At 46.1% G+C, this 19,545-nt stretch overlaps 1 protein-coding gene across 3 annotated transcripts in view; it reads left to right on the plus strand.

Moving 5' to 3' along the window:
* The window catches only part of GARNL3 (GTPase activating Rap/RanGAP domain like 3), a 149,728-nt gene that overhangs the window by 23,037 nt on the left and 107,146 nt on the right, over positions 1–19,545 (plus strand). For all 3 annotated transcript variants that reach the window (XM_042914066.1, XM_042914068.1, XM_042914067.1), the window contains exon 3: positions 15,348–15,417. In XM_042914066.1, the coding sequence (XP_042770000.1) occupies positions 15,348–15,417 (70 nt within the window). The remainder of the gene's footprint in view (positions 1–15,347; positions 15,418–19,545) is intronic.

The following is a 19,545-nucleotide window of genomic DNA, read 5'->3' on the forward strand; positions in this document are numbered from 1 at the left end:
GCAGTAGCGAACAATGGAAAACCAGTACCTAGGGAACTGGTTAAATAATACACGATGCATCCGCTCAGCGGCATACTTTGTGGCCATAAGAAAGAATCCGGGAGCTTTTTTTGGTGCTGATGTGGAAAGATCTCCAAGGTACATTAAATGAAAAACTAACAAAAGAGCAGAATTGTATATAGCATGCTACCGTTTGTGTGAAAAAAAAGGGAAGAGGGAATATGTATTTTTCTTTGTCAATGGCTAAGCGTCTCCGGGAGGTATGTGAGAGGAAATGGGGGGTTGAAGGGGCAGGAGAGAGAGAGGCTTTCCCTGTTACAGCCTTACAGCCTTTTAGGCTCTTTGGGTTTTGAACCAAGTGAGTGTGTCCCCTCTTCAGAGAGTGAAATACAAATACACAGATACAGTCAACTTTCAAAAGCGGCACTGTGCAGGCAGCAGGAACCGGGCCCGGTGGCCGATCTGATGCTGGATGTGAGAGAAGGCATAGGTGATTGCCCTGAACCTTGCACCTCGAGTGGCTTACTGGAGAAAAGACGGCAGTTCCGCTGAGCTGCGCACGCAGGAGCAGGTGTGAGTGTGGTCCGGGCCTGCTGGGGTATCCGTGGAACTAGGGCCCGCAGTTGGAAGTCGAGTTTGCAGTTAGATCCAAATCAGAGCTTTGGTTTGGGGAGTCATTAGCTTAGAGGTAATATTTGAAGGCACAGGAGCAGTGAGGTCCCCCGGGAGGGAGGTGGCCTGAATTGAAAGGAGAGGAATGCGGATCTTCACCATCCAGGCTAGGCATGGGGTTAAAAGACTGTGTTGCTGCTTCATGATCAAAGAATGCTGGTTTTGCTCTGCCAGGACATCCTGGCCCTTCCCCGGGGGAACCCAGGCTGCCTGTGCCCTACTCACCACGGAGCCCAACGTCCCCTGGAGGAATAACCGCTAAAAAGCAATCCTGTTTCCCCAAGGAGGTTATGCTGTTGCCAAGAACTGTATTCCTTTGACCATTCGAGTTTTCTATTCTTTCAAATTTTATAGTCCTCAAGGGCCAGCAACCCATTTTTGGTGCTCACCTCATCTCAAAGTCCGGCACAGAATGCTGTAAGGACACACTATAAATAGTGACTAGATAGTATTACTCTTTCTGATTGTGGCTTTTATGGAGCAAAAGGAAATAGTTTAGGCTGCCCTGCCCTAAATTCCCCTCGCTAGCACTCATTTTTATAAGTCCCGTTTTGGCCTGGGAAGCCCTCGTTCTCACTTGTTCTCCTGACATCTTCTATAGTAATAGACGTTCTTATTAAAGTACTTTGCCTCCTACACTTCTGTAAGTTTGGTTTATCCATTACTTTGCTTCCTTTAAAAGCTCTTTCTTACCCTCGGCTTCATAGTCTCATTTTCTTACACTATCTCAGAATCAGAGTAGCTTAGCGAAGTCAACATTTTAGAAAACCTTTCAAAAATATAGTCTGACCTTAAAAGCACAAAGTAAGCTGCTTTTCTTCCGCCACGCGGTCTGAACGTGCCTGCAGGAGAACCGAGCACAGATAAGCATGGGGTGGATCTAAATTGGCCCAGAAAATTAGAAGGACGGTACAGAGATCATTTAAAATGTCGCCTGGGCCTCCCCACTCCCCTCTCCTAGGTCATCTCAAGGTAAAATTCAGTCAGTTCCATGGCATTTATTTCTACACTTGAGACTAAGAATTCTTCACATATGGGTTATTGGGTATGAAGGGAATCAGAATAGGCCACCCCAGAATATGCTACTTTGGCATAAAGATTATTTTGAGCTAAAGGCAATGGAGGAAAACCACACACGGGAAGAACTTTTTGCCCTCCCCCTCTCTGCTTAAAGGCAGGACATCAGTTTCCCTTTGTAAAGGTGCCCTCTCCCATCTCCCGTACCCAGAGGAAGAGAATAACCCTTCTCACCAGAGACAGAGAAGGCCCTAAGATGTGTCTGCCTAAATGAGCCTTACTCAGCCTTACTTGGATCTACTGTTAGTTTTGCCCGTGTATTTATCTTACCATGATTTACCACTCCTAGACGCCTCAGACCCTCCTTTTGTCTAGTCACTTCTCCACACTTTATTGCCCTTTGTTAAAAGGGTATATACAAGCCCCTGAGTCTAACTGCTTCTTTGGGCTTTCTCGTCTGTGGGGACCTTGTGCACATAAAATTAAAAAGCAAGTGTGTATGCCTTGTCTCTTGTTAATCTATCCTTTTGTTTGTTTAATTCGTAGGCTTCCATCACAGAACTTAAGGGGGTAGAGGGAAAATTTTTCCCTCCCAACAGCTATGTTCCTAAAGTGCGAACATTTTGGATTATAACAAACCGTAGCTACTACGAAGAGATTTTTTTTTTCTTTGTGTTGTTCTCCAGGCACACACACGTCTTCCTAGTGAGAGGCGTGGAGTACAGCCTCTGGTTATTCAAATAGTTACTGCGCTCAAAGCAGACTTCACGTTAAGCGCTTCTTCGTGTGTATTTTGTCATAAATCCAACAGCCCTGTGAGGAAGGTACTATGGTTGTCAGTATTTGTTGAATTAATTCATTCATCAAGCCCCATTTCACAGTTTGTAGAACTGAGGGCTCATGAAGGAGCAATCAAGCAGTGAATTACTGGTGGGCTAGACAGAGCTAAGTAAGTATCAGGCAATGCTTATGCACATGGAATTTCTCTGTACGTATATGGTTTTTTTTTTTTTTGAGTTTATTCATTTTTGAATAAGTGAGTGGGAGAGGGGCAGAGAAAGAGGAGAGAGAGAATCTCAAGCAGGCTGTGTGCCGTGAGCACAGAGCCCAAGGCAGGACTTGAACCCACGAAACCATGAGATCGTGACCTGAGCCAAAACCAAAAGTTGGACGCTTAACTGACTGAGCCACCCAAGTGCCCCCATGTAGATACGTATTTAAGCTTAAGGACAAGGTTCTGTATTTCCTCTGTCTGACATTTTTAAAGAACTTTTTGTGCTATAATTTAACGTGCAATAACCGGCAAGGATCCTAAGTGTACAGTGGGATGAGTCGGGCACTTGGATCTTGTCCACTTTTTAATGTCACAGTGCCCGTCACTTGCACCTGCTTATTGAAAGACACCAAGCACCGGGTGTAGGAAACGTGAACTTCATGAACCGACGACTAGCGAACGAGGTCACGGTTCTTATATCGTGATGGCTCCCATCGTGTTTGCTTTGTTCGCTCATATTACTGGCATCGTATTCATCTCTGAAATGAATTTGCTGATATTAACCTGAGGCAACATGTACAATATTTTCATCTCTGACTCAAAACAAATTTCCTGAGTCTGCTGTCTAATGGAGCTCACTTCCAGCAGCAGCCGATAGCGAGACTGAGAACACACGGGGGTGCTCTCCTGGCCCCACCCTGGAAAAGTCATGAAGCAGCCTGTGTGCTCTCCCTACCCAGTCTCACTCACCCGACCCTCCTGTGTTACTCCTGGACCCTTGTAAAGAAGAAAAGCCCTAGGGGACATGAGGGCCCTCCTCAGATATTTGACAGGCCTGCCTATAGAAGTGATCTTGGTTGTTTTTTTTTTTTTTTTCCAAATCTTTCTTAACGTTTTTATTTATTTCTGAGAGACCGAGAGGCAGAGTGCAAGCAGGGGAGGGGCAGAGAGAGAGAGAAGGAGACGCAGAATCCAAAACAGGCTTCAGGCTCTGAGCTGTCAGCACAGAGCCTGAGAGCAGGGCTCAAACTCACCAGCCATGAGATCGTGACTTCAGCTGAAGTCAGACACTTAACCAACTGAGCCAGCCAGGTGCCCCATCTTAACTTATTTTATATGGCCTCAAAGGGTGAACTGGCTTGTTTCTTCATTCCTTCCCCCCTCCCTCCCTCTCTTTCTCTTTTTCTCTCTTTCTCCCTCCCCTTCCCGTTCCCCTTCCCGTTCCCCTTCCCGTTCCCCTTCCCATCCCCCTTCCCATCATTCAGTACAACCCCAGTAAGAGCTGACTCTGTGCCAAGTATTATGTTAGGTGCTAAGGATTTTACATTGAGCAAAACCAAGGAAGATCCTGCCAGTGTAAGATTTATAGTCTAGTGGGAGAGGCAGACGTTAATCCAATCCCTTCTTTGGAATTTCTAGACTGGGAGCAGGGAGTGAGTCGGGAAGAAAAAGGAGTTTAGAGAGGGCATTCCAGGTCTGAAGATAAGAAGCTAAGAAACTGCTCATGAGCTGAAGGAAAAGGAAGAAAGGTAGAGTGTTTGAAGTGCTGAGTTGGGGCGCGGGCAGGTCCCACAGTGGCCGGGGGTGCAGGGTGGGTAAGTAATGGTAAAGAAATTAAGGAAAAAATGAAAGGGTGAAGATGTAGGACCAGCTAGTGGAAATTCAGATGTGATGGACTTCAGTTCACTCCAGGAGAAAACGGTTTAAGTAGCCAGAATGGAGGGCCTTGGGGCATGCTGTGTTTGTGATCACTAACGGTGTGTAAGTAGTATCTGGTAGAGAATACACAATCACAAATGACAGGTTGGACCCCAGATGGTCCTTACGTGTCTGGAGCTGGAAGTCTGTGGAAGTCTCTTCTATCCTAAGATTGTATGATGAAGACACAGGGAGACTGGCTAGGCCACTGTAGGCATCTCAGTTGCAGACAACGGGGACCCGTCAGACAGAGGGACTGGGAGGGAGGTGGTCACTGGTGACGTTTGAGGACTGACTGTAGATCTTGGGAGAGAGAAGTCAATGGTGCTTCGCTCCATAGGTTAGAGACTGTGAAAATAATCAAGCACTGGCGGAAGTGAGAAATCACCTTCTTGGATCAGTTTTGCCAAACCCACACTAAACTGCTGGCACTTCTGGGAGAAGTAGGAAAGGTAAACGAGTGCACATGAAGCCTGGAGGTGTAAATTTGGGGCTTGTCGGTAGTACTGATATCATTGGAATGCAAAGCACAGTCTCTGCAGAAAAAAAGAGAGAGAGAAAGACTGAGCTGGTGAAAGAGACAGAGATTAGATGGTTCCATGGGGTTCTGTAGAGGAGACGCCTTCCGTTGGCATCCAGGATAGAAAATAGGTCTGCCGGCATTTCTCAGAGTCACCTTTGGAATTTATTTTGGTTAAAAAGACAGGTGCTTAGATCCCACTCCTGAAGATTCTGATCCAGGAGGTTTGGGGTGGGGACTGGGCATCTATATATGAGAGAGACAGAGAGAGAGGGACAGAGAGAGAATCCCAAGCAGACTCCTCTACATTGTCAGCACAGAGCTCGATTGTGGGGCTCAAACCTACAAACTGTGACATCATGACCTGAGCCAAAATCAAGAGTCCGGAGCTTAACCAATTGAGCCACCCAGGCACCCGGACCATAAAGACTATAAAGACCATATAGACCATAAAGACTATCTTTATGATGTGTGGTGGTGAAGGATTTCATAAGTCAGAAAAACAAAGACCAGAAAGGAAAAGATTGAACATGTTTACACTAGAATTTTTGTATTTATTTTTTTAATGTTTGTTTCTTTTTGAGAGACACACACACACACACACACACACACACACACACACACACAGAGTATGAGTGGGGGAGGGGCAGAGAGAGAGGGTGACCCAGAATCCGAAGCAGGCTCCAGGCCCCGAGCTGTCAGCACAGAGCTCGATGTGGGGCGTAGCCTTACGAACCGCGAGATCATGACCTGAGCCAAAGTCAGACACTTAACAGACTGAGCCACCAAGGTGCCCCTGTTTTTTTATTTTTGAGAGAGGGAGTGTGTGCAAGCAGGGAAGGGGAGGGACAGAAGTTCCAAAGCAGGCTCTGTGCTGACAGCAGAGAGCCCGATGTGGGGCTTGAACTCACAAATCAGATCACAGCCTAAGCCAAAGGGGGATGCTGCTTAACTGACTGAGCCACCCAGGCGCCCCATAGCATTTTTAAATTTCTGCATGGTAAAAGATACCAGGAGCAAATTTTTGAAAGAAAAACCACTGTTTTAAAGAAGACATCTGTGCTTTTTTTAACCGAAGAGGGTTGGTATTCAGAGTATACAAATAATTCTTAGAAATCAATTAGGAAAAGACCAACAACCTACAGAAGGGGAGTGGGCAGAGGATCAGGAATATTGTACATCCTAGAAAAGGTAGCCCATAGAGCTAATAAGCAGAGGAAAGGATGTCCAGGCTCGTGTTATCAGGGGAGTGAAAAGTGAAACCACATCTCAGTGAGACCCTATTTCATGTCCTTCAGACTGGCCCAAACCCATTTCTGCCAACACCAAGTGTTAGCGAGGATGCAGAGCACCCACAACACACATGCTACAGTTGGGGGAGGAAATCGCTACTCTCGCTTTGGAAAGCAAGTTTGCAATATGTAGAAAAAATAAACAGGCTCTTATGACCCAGCAGTTCCCCCTCCTGGGTATGTGATCTAGGGACATGATTATCGTCTTGAAGGAGAGCTGTGAAAGGATGTTCATCACAGTGTTGCTTAGAAACTGGAAACAACTGAAATGTCCAAGAGTAGGAGAATGGAAGAACGACGGTACATTAATGCAGAAGGATGCTGTACAGCCGTGTGTGTGAATGAATTAGAGCTACGGGTATCCACATGTCTAAATCTTGACATCAGATTGTTCAACCAGAGACATTAGTTGTGGAAAGACATACTATAGTGCGGTATTTATTTGTGTAAAATTTTAAAACATGCGAAATAATATTGCATATTGTTTATGAGTAAGTACATAGGTAGTACTAATATAAAAATATGAGCCAGAAGTATATATCAAATTATTTAGTGATTGTTTCAGGGGAAGGAGAGAGGGCAGTAGGATCAAAGAGAGGTACCCCGGCATTTCAAGTCTATCTGTAATGTTCATTATGTTATCTATTTTTCTGTGTCTTGAAGTATGTCATCATAAAACAAATTAGGGAAAAACTTTGAGAATCAAGATGTAGAATTGGTGCTTCCCAAATTTCAGTGTGTATCTGAAACCTCAGGAGATTTTGTTAAGAGGAGATTCTGTTTCATTAGGCCTGGGGTAGGGCCCGAGAGTCTGCATATCTAACCGGCTCAGGCCCAGGGGCCAGTGGCGCTCTTCTGAGTCGCCAGCGTCAGAATGACCTGGGTCTTCCCTAGGATTCTTGCCACATAGGGGACTGTTCAGAAGCGCCCACCCTGGATAGCATGCGTCCCTTCGGGGCCTGGGCGCAGCCAGAGGCAGATCTTGTGCACGTCAGTGGAAAAACTCTGAGGACCTGCCGAGACAGACCTTGGAAGGATTTCCCCAAAGAAGTAAAACCTGCAAGTGATCAAGGGAGGTATGCAGCAACATATGTTGTCTGTCGATTTTTTTTTTCCTTGAAGAAGTTCCTGTTTAACACTTTGTGGTCATACCTGTAGAGGTCTCCTGTGGACAAATTATACTGTCAGCTGGAAAGCCCTCCAGTCATGACCTTATAGGAGAGGAGAACCCAGGTCACTGAAGAGTGGGGAAGGGAGCGAGCAGATGCCCAGACATTACACTTACTGGGATCATTTGGTAGGTGGTGGTTCCCAGCTTTCCGGATGGCCGGTCTGGTGCCGAGGAAAGCACAACAGACCTCCCAGGCTTCTGCTGTGGGGCACCCGCACCTGAAGTTTGCATATGCTACTCACGAAGGCATAACAAGAGGCTGTTTTACAATTTACTATATTTGCTAGACCCAGATGTGCTTTTCTTGCACAATATTTTTGTTCCTGTGAAACGCCGTGTACTTGAACATTTCCTGCTGAACGGTAAGTGCTGTGAGGGCAGGGTCCACACGTCTCAGGTTTAGCACCTGGCTTGCCACCTGGGATCTCATAGGTGCGCCGTAACTATTTATTGAATAAGTGAAAGAATTTGGGCTCAGATACAGTTTTTTTTTTTAATATCTTAAAATTATTTATTTTTGAGAGAGAGAGAGAGAGCAAGCGAGCAGGGGAGGGGCCGAGAGAGAGAGAGACATAGACTCCGAAGCAGGCTCCAGACTCCGAGCTGTCAGCACAGAGCCCGATGAGGGGCTCGAAGCCACAAACCGTGAGATCATGACCTGAGCCGAAGTCGGACGCTTAACCGACTGAGCCACCCAGGCGCCCCTCAGATAGTTTTTTTGAATGAAACTTTTTATTTTTGAGAGAATCATAGATTCATATAAAGTTGTAAGAAATAACACAGAGAGGGACACCTGGCTGGCTTAGTCGGTAGAGCTCATGACTTGATCTCGGGATCATGAGTTCAAGCCCCATGCAGCGGCTTAAGGAGAAAAAAAAAAAAGAACAGAGAGAGATCCCATGTGCCCTTTACCCAGTTCCCCCCAAGGTAGCATCTTATGTCACTATCATACAGTGTATCACAACCACAAAGTTGTCATGGATACAGTCTGCTGGTCCTAGATTTCCTGTTTTACGTGCAGTTCTGTGGTATGGCTGGGTCTGGTTACCCACCACCACAGGCAAGGTACAAAAAGGCTCCATCACCGCAGGGTGCCTCATGTAGCCCTTTATAACCATGCCCACCTCCCTAACCTTGTCATTTCGAGAATGTTATATAAACGGAACCACACACAATGTAACCTCTTAGGATTGGCTTTTTTCTACACACCATAATCCCCTGGAGATTGGTGCACGTTGTTGCATTTTCCAGTAGTTTGTTCCTTTAATTACTGAGCAATACTCCGTGGGATGGATATACCGTAGTTTGTTTAACCATTTGCCCTTTCAAGGACTTCTAGGATTTTCCCAGCTTGGGGCTTTTCCGCAGAAAGCTGCTAGGAAACATTTGTGTACAGATTTTTGTGCCTATCCACTTTCATTTCTCCAGGATAAATGCCCAAGGGTGCAATTACTGGGTCATATGGGTGAACTGCACGTTTAATTTTATAAGTCACTGCCAAACTGTTTCCCAAAGAGGCTCAGCTTACCATGTGACATTCCCACCGCAGTGTGTGAGAGGTCCGGCTGCTCCTGTCCTCACCAGTATTCGGTGTGGTTGCTGTTTTTTTTTATTTAGAAAATTTTAGAGGCGGTGGTAGAGATCGTTACTAAGAGAAACCTTGCAGGGAATTGTAAGACTTCATTAATAGTAGAGAACCAGATGAATTCTGGGGACATATGTCTTTGTTGGAAACTTAGTGAGTACGTAAATATTCTAGGAGGAATGCATTCCAGAATGTTGGAGAAAAGAGGATTTGAATGAGAAAGGTGATGAGTAACAGTGAAAGTAACATCAGATGCACCGAAAGAGATGTTTCAGAATAGCTAATTCGGGGGTGGGGGAAAGGGGAATGAGAAGGAAGCAGGGACCCACCTGAGCTTAAGCAGAGCAAAGGTGAGCAGACATTATCAATCGTTTATTCATGATTCATTTATTCAACAAATATGTACTGAGCAGCCTGCTATGAGCCAGGTACTCTGTAAGACGCACAGGGCCTGGTGGTGGTGACCAAGATAGATAAGGTCTGTGGGGTTTAGAATAACGAACATTTATTTAGTGGCTACTATGTCAGGTGTTGTGCTTTTAATCCCCCCGTGGAGGCAGATGTTATTTTAAGCCCATGTCATAGATGAGGAAAGAGGTTCAGGGAGGGTAAGTAACTTGCCTGAGGTCACAGAGCCAGTGTGCCAAAGAGATCCAAATCCGGGCACACGTGTCTGACCACCTTATGGCTGGTGGAATTTGCTAAGGGTGTGGTAAACTTAAGATCCTGGTCCACAGAGCACATGGTACCTGCAACCCCAGCAACACGGTAGGGGAACAGGGTGCTGTCTGAAGCAAGAATCAAGGGGCTCTGATTTCCAGGGCTCCTTTCACTTGACAGATCTTCCTGCTTAATTCCTTCTTCCTGGTATCTTAAGTGTCTTCAAACGAGGACAGAATTCTTCCATTTCACCCCTGGAAATTAATGTATAATTGCATCTCTGCTTTTTCGGTGTCGCTTATCTTCAAGAGAGACAACTGGTCCCTTATGTGCAATAAGCTGTTCTAGTTCCTGGTGTTTAGAAGCTCAGGCTCCCTCCACGCCTCAGTCTGTAGTCTGGCACATTTTTTAGCCTCTCTGTTCCTCAAATAGGGGAATCTCTTCCATCTGTCTATTACTCTCTGCTTATCAAGGGGGCTGAGGCATTGTCCTGGAGCTCCTGACATTGAACTCTGCCATCAGTAGGCTTCTGAAAAACTGCCTGTTGCCTTTCACGAATTCTCTCTGCTGATCCAGGAAGAGTCCCCGTGCTGGCTTTAACTATTCCAGCAGGGCTAGAAATGACTGAGGCCTGGACTGGTGGGTTCTGGCCTGTCGTTAAGGTGAGTCACTAAGCTCCAGGTCAGTCGAGTAAGAACCTGTATCATTGAGTGTCCGCTTCTTTTCTTTCCTTATTTAGTTTGACTCTTTGGAGGGGGTTGTCCTGCCTTCCGAGAACCTGACTTATATAATGGTAATTTTTCTAGCCTCTTTGTGGGGCTGGAAATCTGTGCTCCCGTCCCTGGCCTTATTTAGAGACGTGACATGAAGGTCCTCAGCTCTGTACACGCTTGCAAAGCATGATCCGGCATCCTCACACATTAGTTTTGCTAAAACAGTTTATTTAGAGCCCAGACCACACTGCGTGTGAAGAACTTGAACTCTCTGGTTCTTTTTTGCACCTGCCTTGTGCTGGTGACATGTTCTTGGGTCCTAAGTATTTTCTAGGTGAGGTCGCACTGCTAGGGCAACCCTTTTAGGGAGGAGATGTCATGCTGAGCTGTGATGCTATACTTAGCCTTGCCCTGGGAGGCCTACTGCTTGGCCCCAAGCCTCCTCTTCTGCTGCAAGGTTGGCGGGGGAGGGGTCTTATTTAAAACTCTGGAAAAAGCGCGTAATCATTTATGGCAAATGTCCCTTCCCAGGGCTCTAACAACCTAAGAATGGATACTCCTAATAAGAGCAGTAATAATAGCTAACACTGGGGCGCCTGGGTGGCTCAGTCGGTTGAGCATCCGACCTCGGCACAGGTCATGATCTCATGGTCTGTGAGTTCAAACCCCACATTGGGCTCTGTACTGACACCTCAGAGCCCGGAGCCTGCTTCAGATTCTGTGTCTCCCTCTCTCTGACCCACCCCCATTCATGCTCTGTCTCTCTCTGTCTCAAAAATAAATAAACATTTAAAAAAAAAAGCTAACACTAATTGAGTAGTTTTTATGTGACAGACCTTGTGCTTAAAATAAACTTTTATTCTAATTTATTCTTTCTAACCCTGTTAAGTAGGCGATACCAACAACCACATTTTATCCAGGAGGGAACTATTGCCCAGAGAGGTTAAGGACTTATATCTGTGACTGAAGCACCTGCCCCTAAGGACCGTATCACCCGTATGTCCTCCCATTAGTAGAAAACAAACAAGGCCTTGTCCTTCCTTATAAAAGTGCTGCAGAATGGTTAACGGGTTTCCCAGGGATTCCAGAGTCGTCTGGAAGAGCAGTATTTTTCAAAACACTGTCTGTGGACCACCTGTATCAGAATTCTCCCGGCCGGCTGCTTGTTAGAGTCGCAGACGAGCTGAATCACAGCCTCTGGGAATAGGGCCAGGGAACCTGCATTTTTAGAAAGCTTCCCCCAGGGATTCTGGTGGACTTGAGTATTTCCATTGGCTTATTAATCACAGTTTATGGGTAGGCCTGAAACCAACAAAAAGGATCTGTGAGGCTGCATGGCAGTGGCCGGGCAAACTTTCTCTGTAAAAAGGCCAGGTAGTAAATAGCTTGAGCTTTGTGGCCCATGCAGTCTCTGTTGCAGCTACTCAATTCGGCCTTTGTGATGCCAAAGCCGTTGCAGACTACCTGTATCCAGAGGGCGCGGCTGTGTGCGAATAAAACTTTGTTTGCAGTAACGGGCAGTTGGGGGGCCACTGTTTGCTCACCCCGGAGAGTCGTCCTGGCCCACCAGCCCTCTGACAACCCCTTTTTGCGGGAGTTACCCTTCCCCTGTCTGTTACCTGTGGAGAGCTTTATCTGTTAAGGTAAAATCACCTGTTGTAATAAACGCTGAGTCTTAGTGCCATAAAATAAGAAAAGTTATTTTTCACTCACATCATGTGGGATCTTCTCTGTGGTCACCAAGCCTCCTTCCATGTTGTGGCTTCACCCCCCGCTTGGTCTTCATTGCCCTCTCCATTCAACCAGTGGATGAGGAAAGAGAGCAAGGACTATTTGTGGAAGAGGTACCCATCATTTCTACCCACACTGCACTGGCCAGAACTCTTACTGTCTGGAGTCCAAAACCCATGAATTCTCAAAGCCTGTGAAGCCCTTGGTCTCTAGACGCTCTCTGTTTGCTTCTTGTGTGTGAAATCCATCTGGCTCTTGCCCGGGTTCGTCTCTTCTTTGTAAAAAACCTTGCTAAGGTCGGCCAGTGGCAGCCATGCACAGCATCACTGCTCTGTCCAGCCACTTTCCCTAGGGCTGCAGGTCCGCCTTCTACATTACCGCGGGTGTAAGTTGCATCCCATATTTTGCCACCTTGTTATGTAGATCTCCATTTTCCCAGCCTCTGAGATCAATTTCCTTACTGGCAGCTGCCTGCCTACCAGGCCGGTGCCACAGATAGTAGGTTGTTGCTATGGGAGCACCCCACTTGCAAGATACCTACTTCCATATGACTTTGGGTGACACCGCAGCTTTAACGGGTAAACCCAAATTCTAAGGGACGGACACACTCAGTGTTTAGTTCTTGCTCACATCATATTCTAATACGGAGGCTCTTGGAGGTGTGGCCTTCTGCTTCGTCTTTCAGAGACCCAGGTGTTTTTGGGTCTCTGCCCTCCTGGGGGTCCTTGCAGCCCTCCCCACCCTGCTGGCCAAGGGGAAGGAAAGTAAGACGTCCCATGGGATGTGCCTGGAAGTGGTGCCCATATCCTCTTTGCCAGAGCCCAGTCATGCAGTCACACTGCAAGAGGGGCTTGGGACACGTAGTCTAGTGACAAGCCCAAGAGGAAAACAGATTAAGGTTTGGCGTGCACATAGCAGTGTCTGCTTCCTGGGCCAGAGCTGTCTGGACGGATGGAACAATGACCATTGGCTTATGAGAGAGAATGTCAGCCTTCGTGCCCACGAGGGGTGCTCTCGGGCATTAGCTAGTTAGATGCAAACGGTGTGCGAAGATCTCCACTAATACAACAAACGTGTCCCGCATGTCCACTCTGTGCCGAGCAGTAGGCCAGGCGTGGGGACCTGCAGGAGAACAAAGTTCCTCTTGGAGCTCCGGGTGACCTCTTCAATCACATCTCCTGTGCTGGGTCCAAAGGGGCCAGAGAGCCTGGGGACGGCATAGGGGAGCCAGGAGGGTTTCATAACGAGGCGGTTTGAGTGCCTCCTGAGGCCGCAGAAGTGCACCCCATATAGTTCAGCCTGGCTCCCACCATCAGCAGGCACTGTCTCTGCAGTGTATTGGGGGAGATGTAATTAGAGGGGGAAAAGGACAACCGATAGCAGATGTTCTGTTTATCTCTCTCCTGGTTGTTTTCATAGGACACTGCTTTCCCACTATGAAGCTTCTGAGGATATGATTGCCCCAGGACACAGACCCGTCATCTTTGTCGAGTTACTTTCTGGCTGTTGGCAAAGTTAGGGAGCTGACACTGTGTCTTAGAACACCTTCGGTGGTGCTGAGAGCAGCCTGGGGAGGGGCCCAGAGCCCAGCATGTTTGTTCTTTTCATGATATTGGCCATTCGTGTTAGAAACTGCTGCTATTGATGGTGGGCTGGTGGCCCCACTAAAACTGAAGAGGTGAGCCGAGCCAGGCAGACAGAGCTTTCGGTCATCAGCCACTGGGCGTCCACTCTCTGCCTGATCTCCGGCTGGTGCTTAGACACTCCTGTCACTGGAGCCTCCTCTCTCGGTTATGCAGGGCCACCAGGGAAGGATCCTGAAACTGTTATGTAGGGCAATGGCAGATTCTCCAGGAGGGTTTTGAAAATGGACATAGAGGACATATTTCATACAGACCAGAAGTTTTAAATCTCTTTCAGGGATTTGGGGGTGGGGGGTTGGGGGGGGGACAGAAAATCCTGTCACTGAAAGCAGGACGGTTGCCTGGGTAATATCTAGGACACTCTTCCAAGCTGCAGTCATTAATTTGTTGCACATTTTCTGCTAAGGAAGTGGAAACTACAAAAGGTTAAATTTCTCATATAAGATTAATTCAGCCATCTCTGTGAAATGGTGGAAGCAGAATACCATTAGACCCTCTAATCTCATTTCTCTCATGCTGTCTTGCTTGGAGCCTATCAGATAGTGTCCTGGCAAAGAGTCAGGTCCGTGGATGCTAAACAGCAGAGTCAGTCTCTTCCTGAGCGTGCCAAGGAGGCTGTAATGTAGAAAATGTAGCTACCTTTTAAGGAAGGATGAAAAGGTACAAGATTCACCTTTCTCTGCATGTTAGAGCCCAAACATTTTTGGATATATCAAACATGGAGCTCCCGTGCAGTTCTGTTTTCTACGTTTCAGTAGGAGTTATTTGCATGACCTCTGAGGACAAGACTTGTTAAAGCTGCTTGCATTTGTGAATCTCCGGTGGTTTCAGGAGCACTGCCTGGGGTCCTAAATATACTACCTCGTGGATAAGATATGTATCTTTTGAGTGTGTAACTATACATTCAAGATGTAAATGCAGTAAGAGTTTCACCCGTGTCTTAATTGCTCTTCTCCACAATGCATGTGATTTTTCTTATCTGATTTAAGCCTCCTGGGGGTGGGGGGTGGGAGAGGCATTAGCTACCGTTATATAAAAACTAAATATCCTTGAAGTTAGGTTTTTAGATTTTTCTGTCAGGGCTGCTCTCTTTTTTTCACATTGTCATATTGTCATAAATTAAAGCGGGGCGGGGGGGGGGTGTTGGGGAGGGGCCTACCAGGATTTTGAAGTTTTTCCCTCCTATTTCAAGTTTCATTTCTGCCATATAGCATCAAATAATGCTGGTTATTTTTATGTTGAACATGTGGGACAAAGAGGCTCTCTTAAACGAAAGATAATTGCAAGCTTTGTCCCTGGCCTCAAGTTTACTGCAGGGTTTCTCATCCCCTTTGGTTATACAGAAATGAAATTATAAACCACCGGTCGCCTTGGAAATTTCAATCGATTCCAAATGACTAAATATTTAATTCAATCATTGCCTATACTTGCAGGGATGACTCGGGTGTTTTTCTTTTTACTGAGGGCTCCAGGAAGCTGGGCACTGCAATGGCTGCTGAGGACTGTGTCTGTGGCGAGGAGGCTCCCCTGCAGTGAGGAGCTGGGGCGAGCCTGTTCCATAGCAGCCCTTTTTGCAAATGGTAGTGGATTTTTGCAGAAGGTTTGTGGCCAGATCGCTATGTATAATACTGATGAAGCATTTTTGTTCCAGCTCTGTCTCGGAAGACCTAGGCTGTAGACGTGGGGATTTCAGTAGGAAACATTATGGATCTGTGGAGCTGGTAAGTTTACACTGTCTGTTCAGTGGTAGTACATTGATTTAGATTTAGAGCATCGCCAAGCTCATCAGATCTTTTGTTGTCTATTTACTGTCAGACCATGTGGGTACAGTATAAGGCTTGGACGGGAAGAAATGACTGTTGAAAGGCCATAAAAATCCGATCATCTTTATCTACTTGTTTTTATTGTCACGTACTCTTAATCTGTGTCTCCCAGTCTGTTAAAAATATGTTGTGGCTTGGTATTTTTCTCTGGTGTATAAAATCGGGGTATGTAATTCAGTTAAATGATTAATGAATTACGAGAGGCAGCATTGGGTTTTTGTATTATCTTATTCTTAAAAGTTTACACACCTCGTTTCTGAGGTTTAAATGTTATTGAAGGACTTATTCTGATTTTCTGTACCTTTGCTTTCTGGATATATGTGATAGGAGTTAGAATATTGATGAGATTTTTTTTTCTTCCTATTAAAAGTATATTTGTTGGGCTAGATAAATGACTTTAATAGACGATAGATATGCGGAATGAAAACATACACATTTTCCTTATGAGAGACATTGGGTTTATGTTATGATTTTTGGAAAGAGTATGCTTTCATTTTAAAAGAGGAATAATGCAGGCATATTTTAGCCTCAATTTTTTAAAGACAGAATTGTGATTTTGGTCCCCCATGGAAATTTGAACAAATTTTCAGGAAAATGTGCTCGTGGAATTCTCTTGATTATTATCTAACACTATTAAAAACATTAAATTTATTATTTCTATTTACAAAAAAAATGAGTTGCTTGGATCCATTTGTGTCGAACCCAGTTATCCTCCACTAATACATGCTGCATTCTTGCAGGGCTTAAGTAGTAGGAAAAATTATACCAGAGTTGTGTACCGGTAGCATTTTATTTGAACTCCAGCTTATCTTACAGACTTGACTGTATTATCTGGCCCAGGGCTGAGTAGTCTTGAAAATATAAACTAAGTAAAAGGTTTGGTCCTTGTTCTTAAGGAGCTTACCGTCTTGAGCTGGGCAGATAAGATACGTGAAATATCTAAAAAATGAATTTAGTCACATAAAAGACACGTTGATTGACTCAATCAGTGCATGTTCTGGGTCAGTCATCGGTGGCACCGGGCCAGCTCAGACCACCGCCTCTCCCGAAGGAGCACGTGTGTCACTGTAATTCGGGGCGGGAACTGGTAAATACCAGGAGAGGGATACAGATAGGGCACGGTGGGGGTTAAGAGAAGGGAGGGTGTGACCCTTCCTGGCCAGGGATCTTACGGAAGCAGCCTGGAAGGCCTCACACGGGCTGTCTGACGCGGGTTGGTGGTGAAAGAAGATCGACAGTAGATGTTGGCCAGCAATGTGATTCTTGGCGGTGCTGTATTCCAAGGGCAGTGAGCAAGTGGCCCTGCCTAGCAGACAGTGTGAGGCAGCAGAGCCGAGTGGTACAGAGCCGGCAGACTTTGAAATCGGGCCGGCTCCGCATACTGGCTCCACCACCCACCGTTGTCTGGGAGCTTCTCTGAACCCCCGTGGTGCCAAAGAACACATGCTCTGAAGTCGTGCCTGTTTCATCATTTCCTAGCTGTATGATCTTGGACTTCTTGTGGCCCCCGCTTTCTCATCTGTGGGGATATCATATTATTATATAAATGGAGATATTAATATTATCTGCCTCATAGAGTTGTCGGGAGGATTGAATGAGATGGCACGCAGAAGCACAGTTGCTGTTAGGTAGCCGTCTGTGGTGGTATAGATAAAATTTGGCAATAAACGTAGAACCGTGACTCTCACTCAGGTAAAGACTTTGAACCTGATCCAGTAAGTCATTCGGAGCTCTTATAAACAGTGAGAGTGGTGTTTGGGGAGAAAACAAAGTCATGAAAGTCGGATTATTTATTCACTTACTTATTTAAATGTTTATTTTTGAGAGAGAGCATGCGTGCTGGTGGGGAGGGGCAGAGAGAGAGGGAGACAGAGGATCTGAAGCGGGCTCTGTGCTGACAGCACAGAGCCTGTTCCGGGGCTGGAACTCATGAGCCGTGAGATCATGACCTCAGCTGAAGTCAGACACTTAACTGATCTCCCAGACCCCCCAAAGATGACCCTTTGTAGACTTGTGGGAACCACACACTGTCAGGTTGGGGAGGTGCTTGAGTGTAGGGGTTCTCAAACTTGAGCAGCCACCTGCATCACGTGGAGAGTTTATCACAACGGGCTGCTGGGCCCCATCCCCAGAATTTCCAATCCAGCAGGTCTGGGGTTAACCCAGAACGTGCATTTCTAGCAAGTTCCCAGAGGATGGTGATGTTTCCAGTCCCAGGATCACGCTTGAAGAAACCCTGCCTTGGCGAGCCCTAGACTAGCCATCGTCATCCCCAGCCTGATGAGGCAGCTCACTGGCTAAAATTCTTCCTTCCATTTGTTCAGATTTTTACTCTGGAGCCATGAGTGCGTGTGTGTGTGTGTGTGTGTGTGTGTGTGTGTGTGTGTGTGTGTGTGTGTGTAGTTGACTTTTTGAATATTATAAAGTAAATTTTAAATACATTTAAAAATTCCAGTAATGGGAATTAGGTGGTTCACTTGGTTAAGCATCAGAGTTGATTTGGGCTCAGGTCATAATCTTGAGGTTTGTGAGTTCAAGCCCCATGTCGGGTTCTGCACCCACAGCATGGACCCTGCTTAAGGTTTTCTCTGCTCCTCTTTCACTTGCATGCATTCTCTCTCTCTGTCTCTCTCTCATAATAAATAAATAAGCATTAAAAAAAAATCCATGTGTCATTCCTCTGCCCTGCAGCCCCTTTTTTCATCTCCTTTGGGTACCTTGCAGTCTTTAGAGCTACTCACCTCATTCCCACATAGTTGTAATCAATTATATGTATAATTATATGTATAATTTTACATTTCTCTCTTTTTTTCATTTAGCTATATTTTGTAAATGTCTTTTCTTTTTAACGTTTATTCATTTTTTTTTTTAATTTTTTTTTCAACGTTTTTTATTTATTTTTGGGACAGAGAGAGAGACAGAGCATGAATGGGGGAGGGGCAGAGAGAGAGAGGGAGAGACAGAATCGGATACAGGCTCCAGGCTCCGAGCCATCAGCCCAGAGCCTGACGCGGGGCCCGAACTCACGGACCGCGAGATCGTGACCTGGCTGAAGTCGGACGCTTAACCGACTGCGCCACCCAGGCGCCCCCGTTTATTCATTTTTGAAAGAGACAGAGCGTGAGTGGAGGAGGGGCAGAGAAAGAGAGACACAGAATCCAAAGCAGGCTCCAGGCTCTGAGCTGTCAGCACAGAGCCTTGATGTGGGGCTCGAACCCACAAACTCTGAGATCATGACCCTAGCCGAAGTCGCACGCTCAACCAGCTGAGCCACCCAGGTGCCCCTGTAGATGTCTTCTTGTTATATAGTCTCCCAGTTACCATTTTAATCATGTGGTAGCCCAACATTGCCATAGATTCTCTGGGTGCCAGTTCCCCTCCTTTTGTGCAGTTAAGGTTGTGTCGACTCTTCCCTTGTTAGAAATGACAGGCACTGGTGGTTGGCATGGTTGAAACGAGTGAAATGAGCCAAGTTCCATTTTTGCCCTTTCAGGATCTCTTGAAATTCTGACTCCAGTGTTTTAAGGAAGGAGACGTTTGCTGTCCTCTGACCAACAGGTGTGATGAAATTAGTAACTGTTTTGTGGATTCTCTGGTCATGAGAAAATAAGGTTAATTTTTTTTTTTTTTTTTTAACACACTCGGGTTGATGAATGTTGTTGGAAACTCAATAAAGCTTGGGCATCCTGAAACTCAAAGTTGGTAAAAGGGTGGCCAGCAGCCTGTAAAATTGAAATTTTTGCATAGACTTCTTTTGACCTTGACCGAATGAGGTAGAAAGAAGTCCTTGTGAAGAACCAAACTTGGCTGTTCACATCAACAGTGAGGATAGGTTTCGGGGCTCAGTTGGCTTGATTTAAATTGGGCGTACGCTTGGTGAGCGAGAACGTGGAAGCTCAGACCTTTACGAGAAGGCTCACGGAGGGCTTCTCGGTGCTCACCCGATAACCATTTAGTGGAGGCCTGTCACCCCGCAGCAGGCCCGGTGCTAAGCCCTGAGAGGAGGGAAAAGCAGTTTCTCTACCC

Source organism: Panthera leo, chromosome D4 (genome assembly GCF_018350215.1).
Source record: "Panthera leo isolate Ple1 chromosome D4, P.leo_Ple1_pat1.1, whole genome shotgun sequence".
Taxonomy (NCBI): Eukaryota; Metazoa; Chordata; class Mammalia; order Carnivora; family Felidae; genus Panthera; species Panthera leo.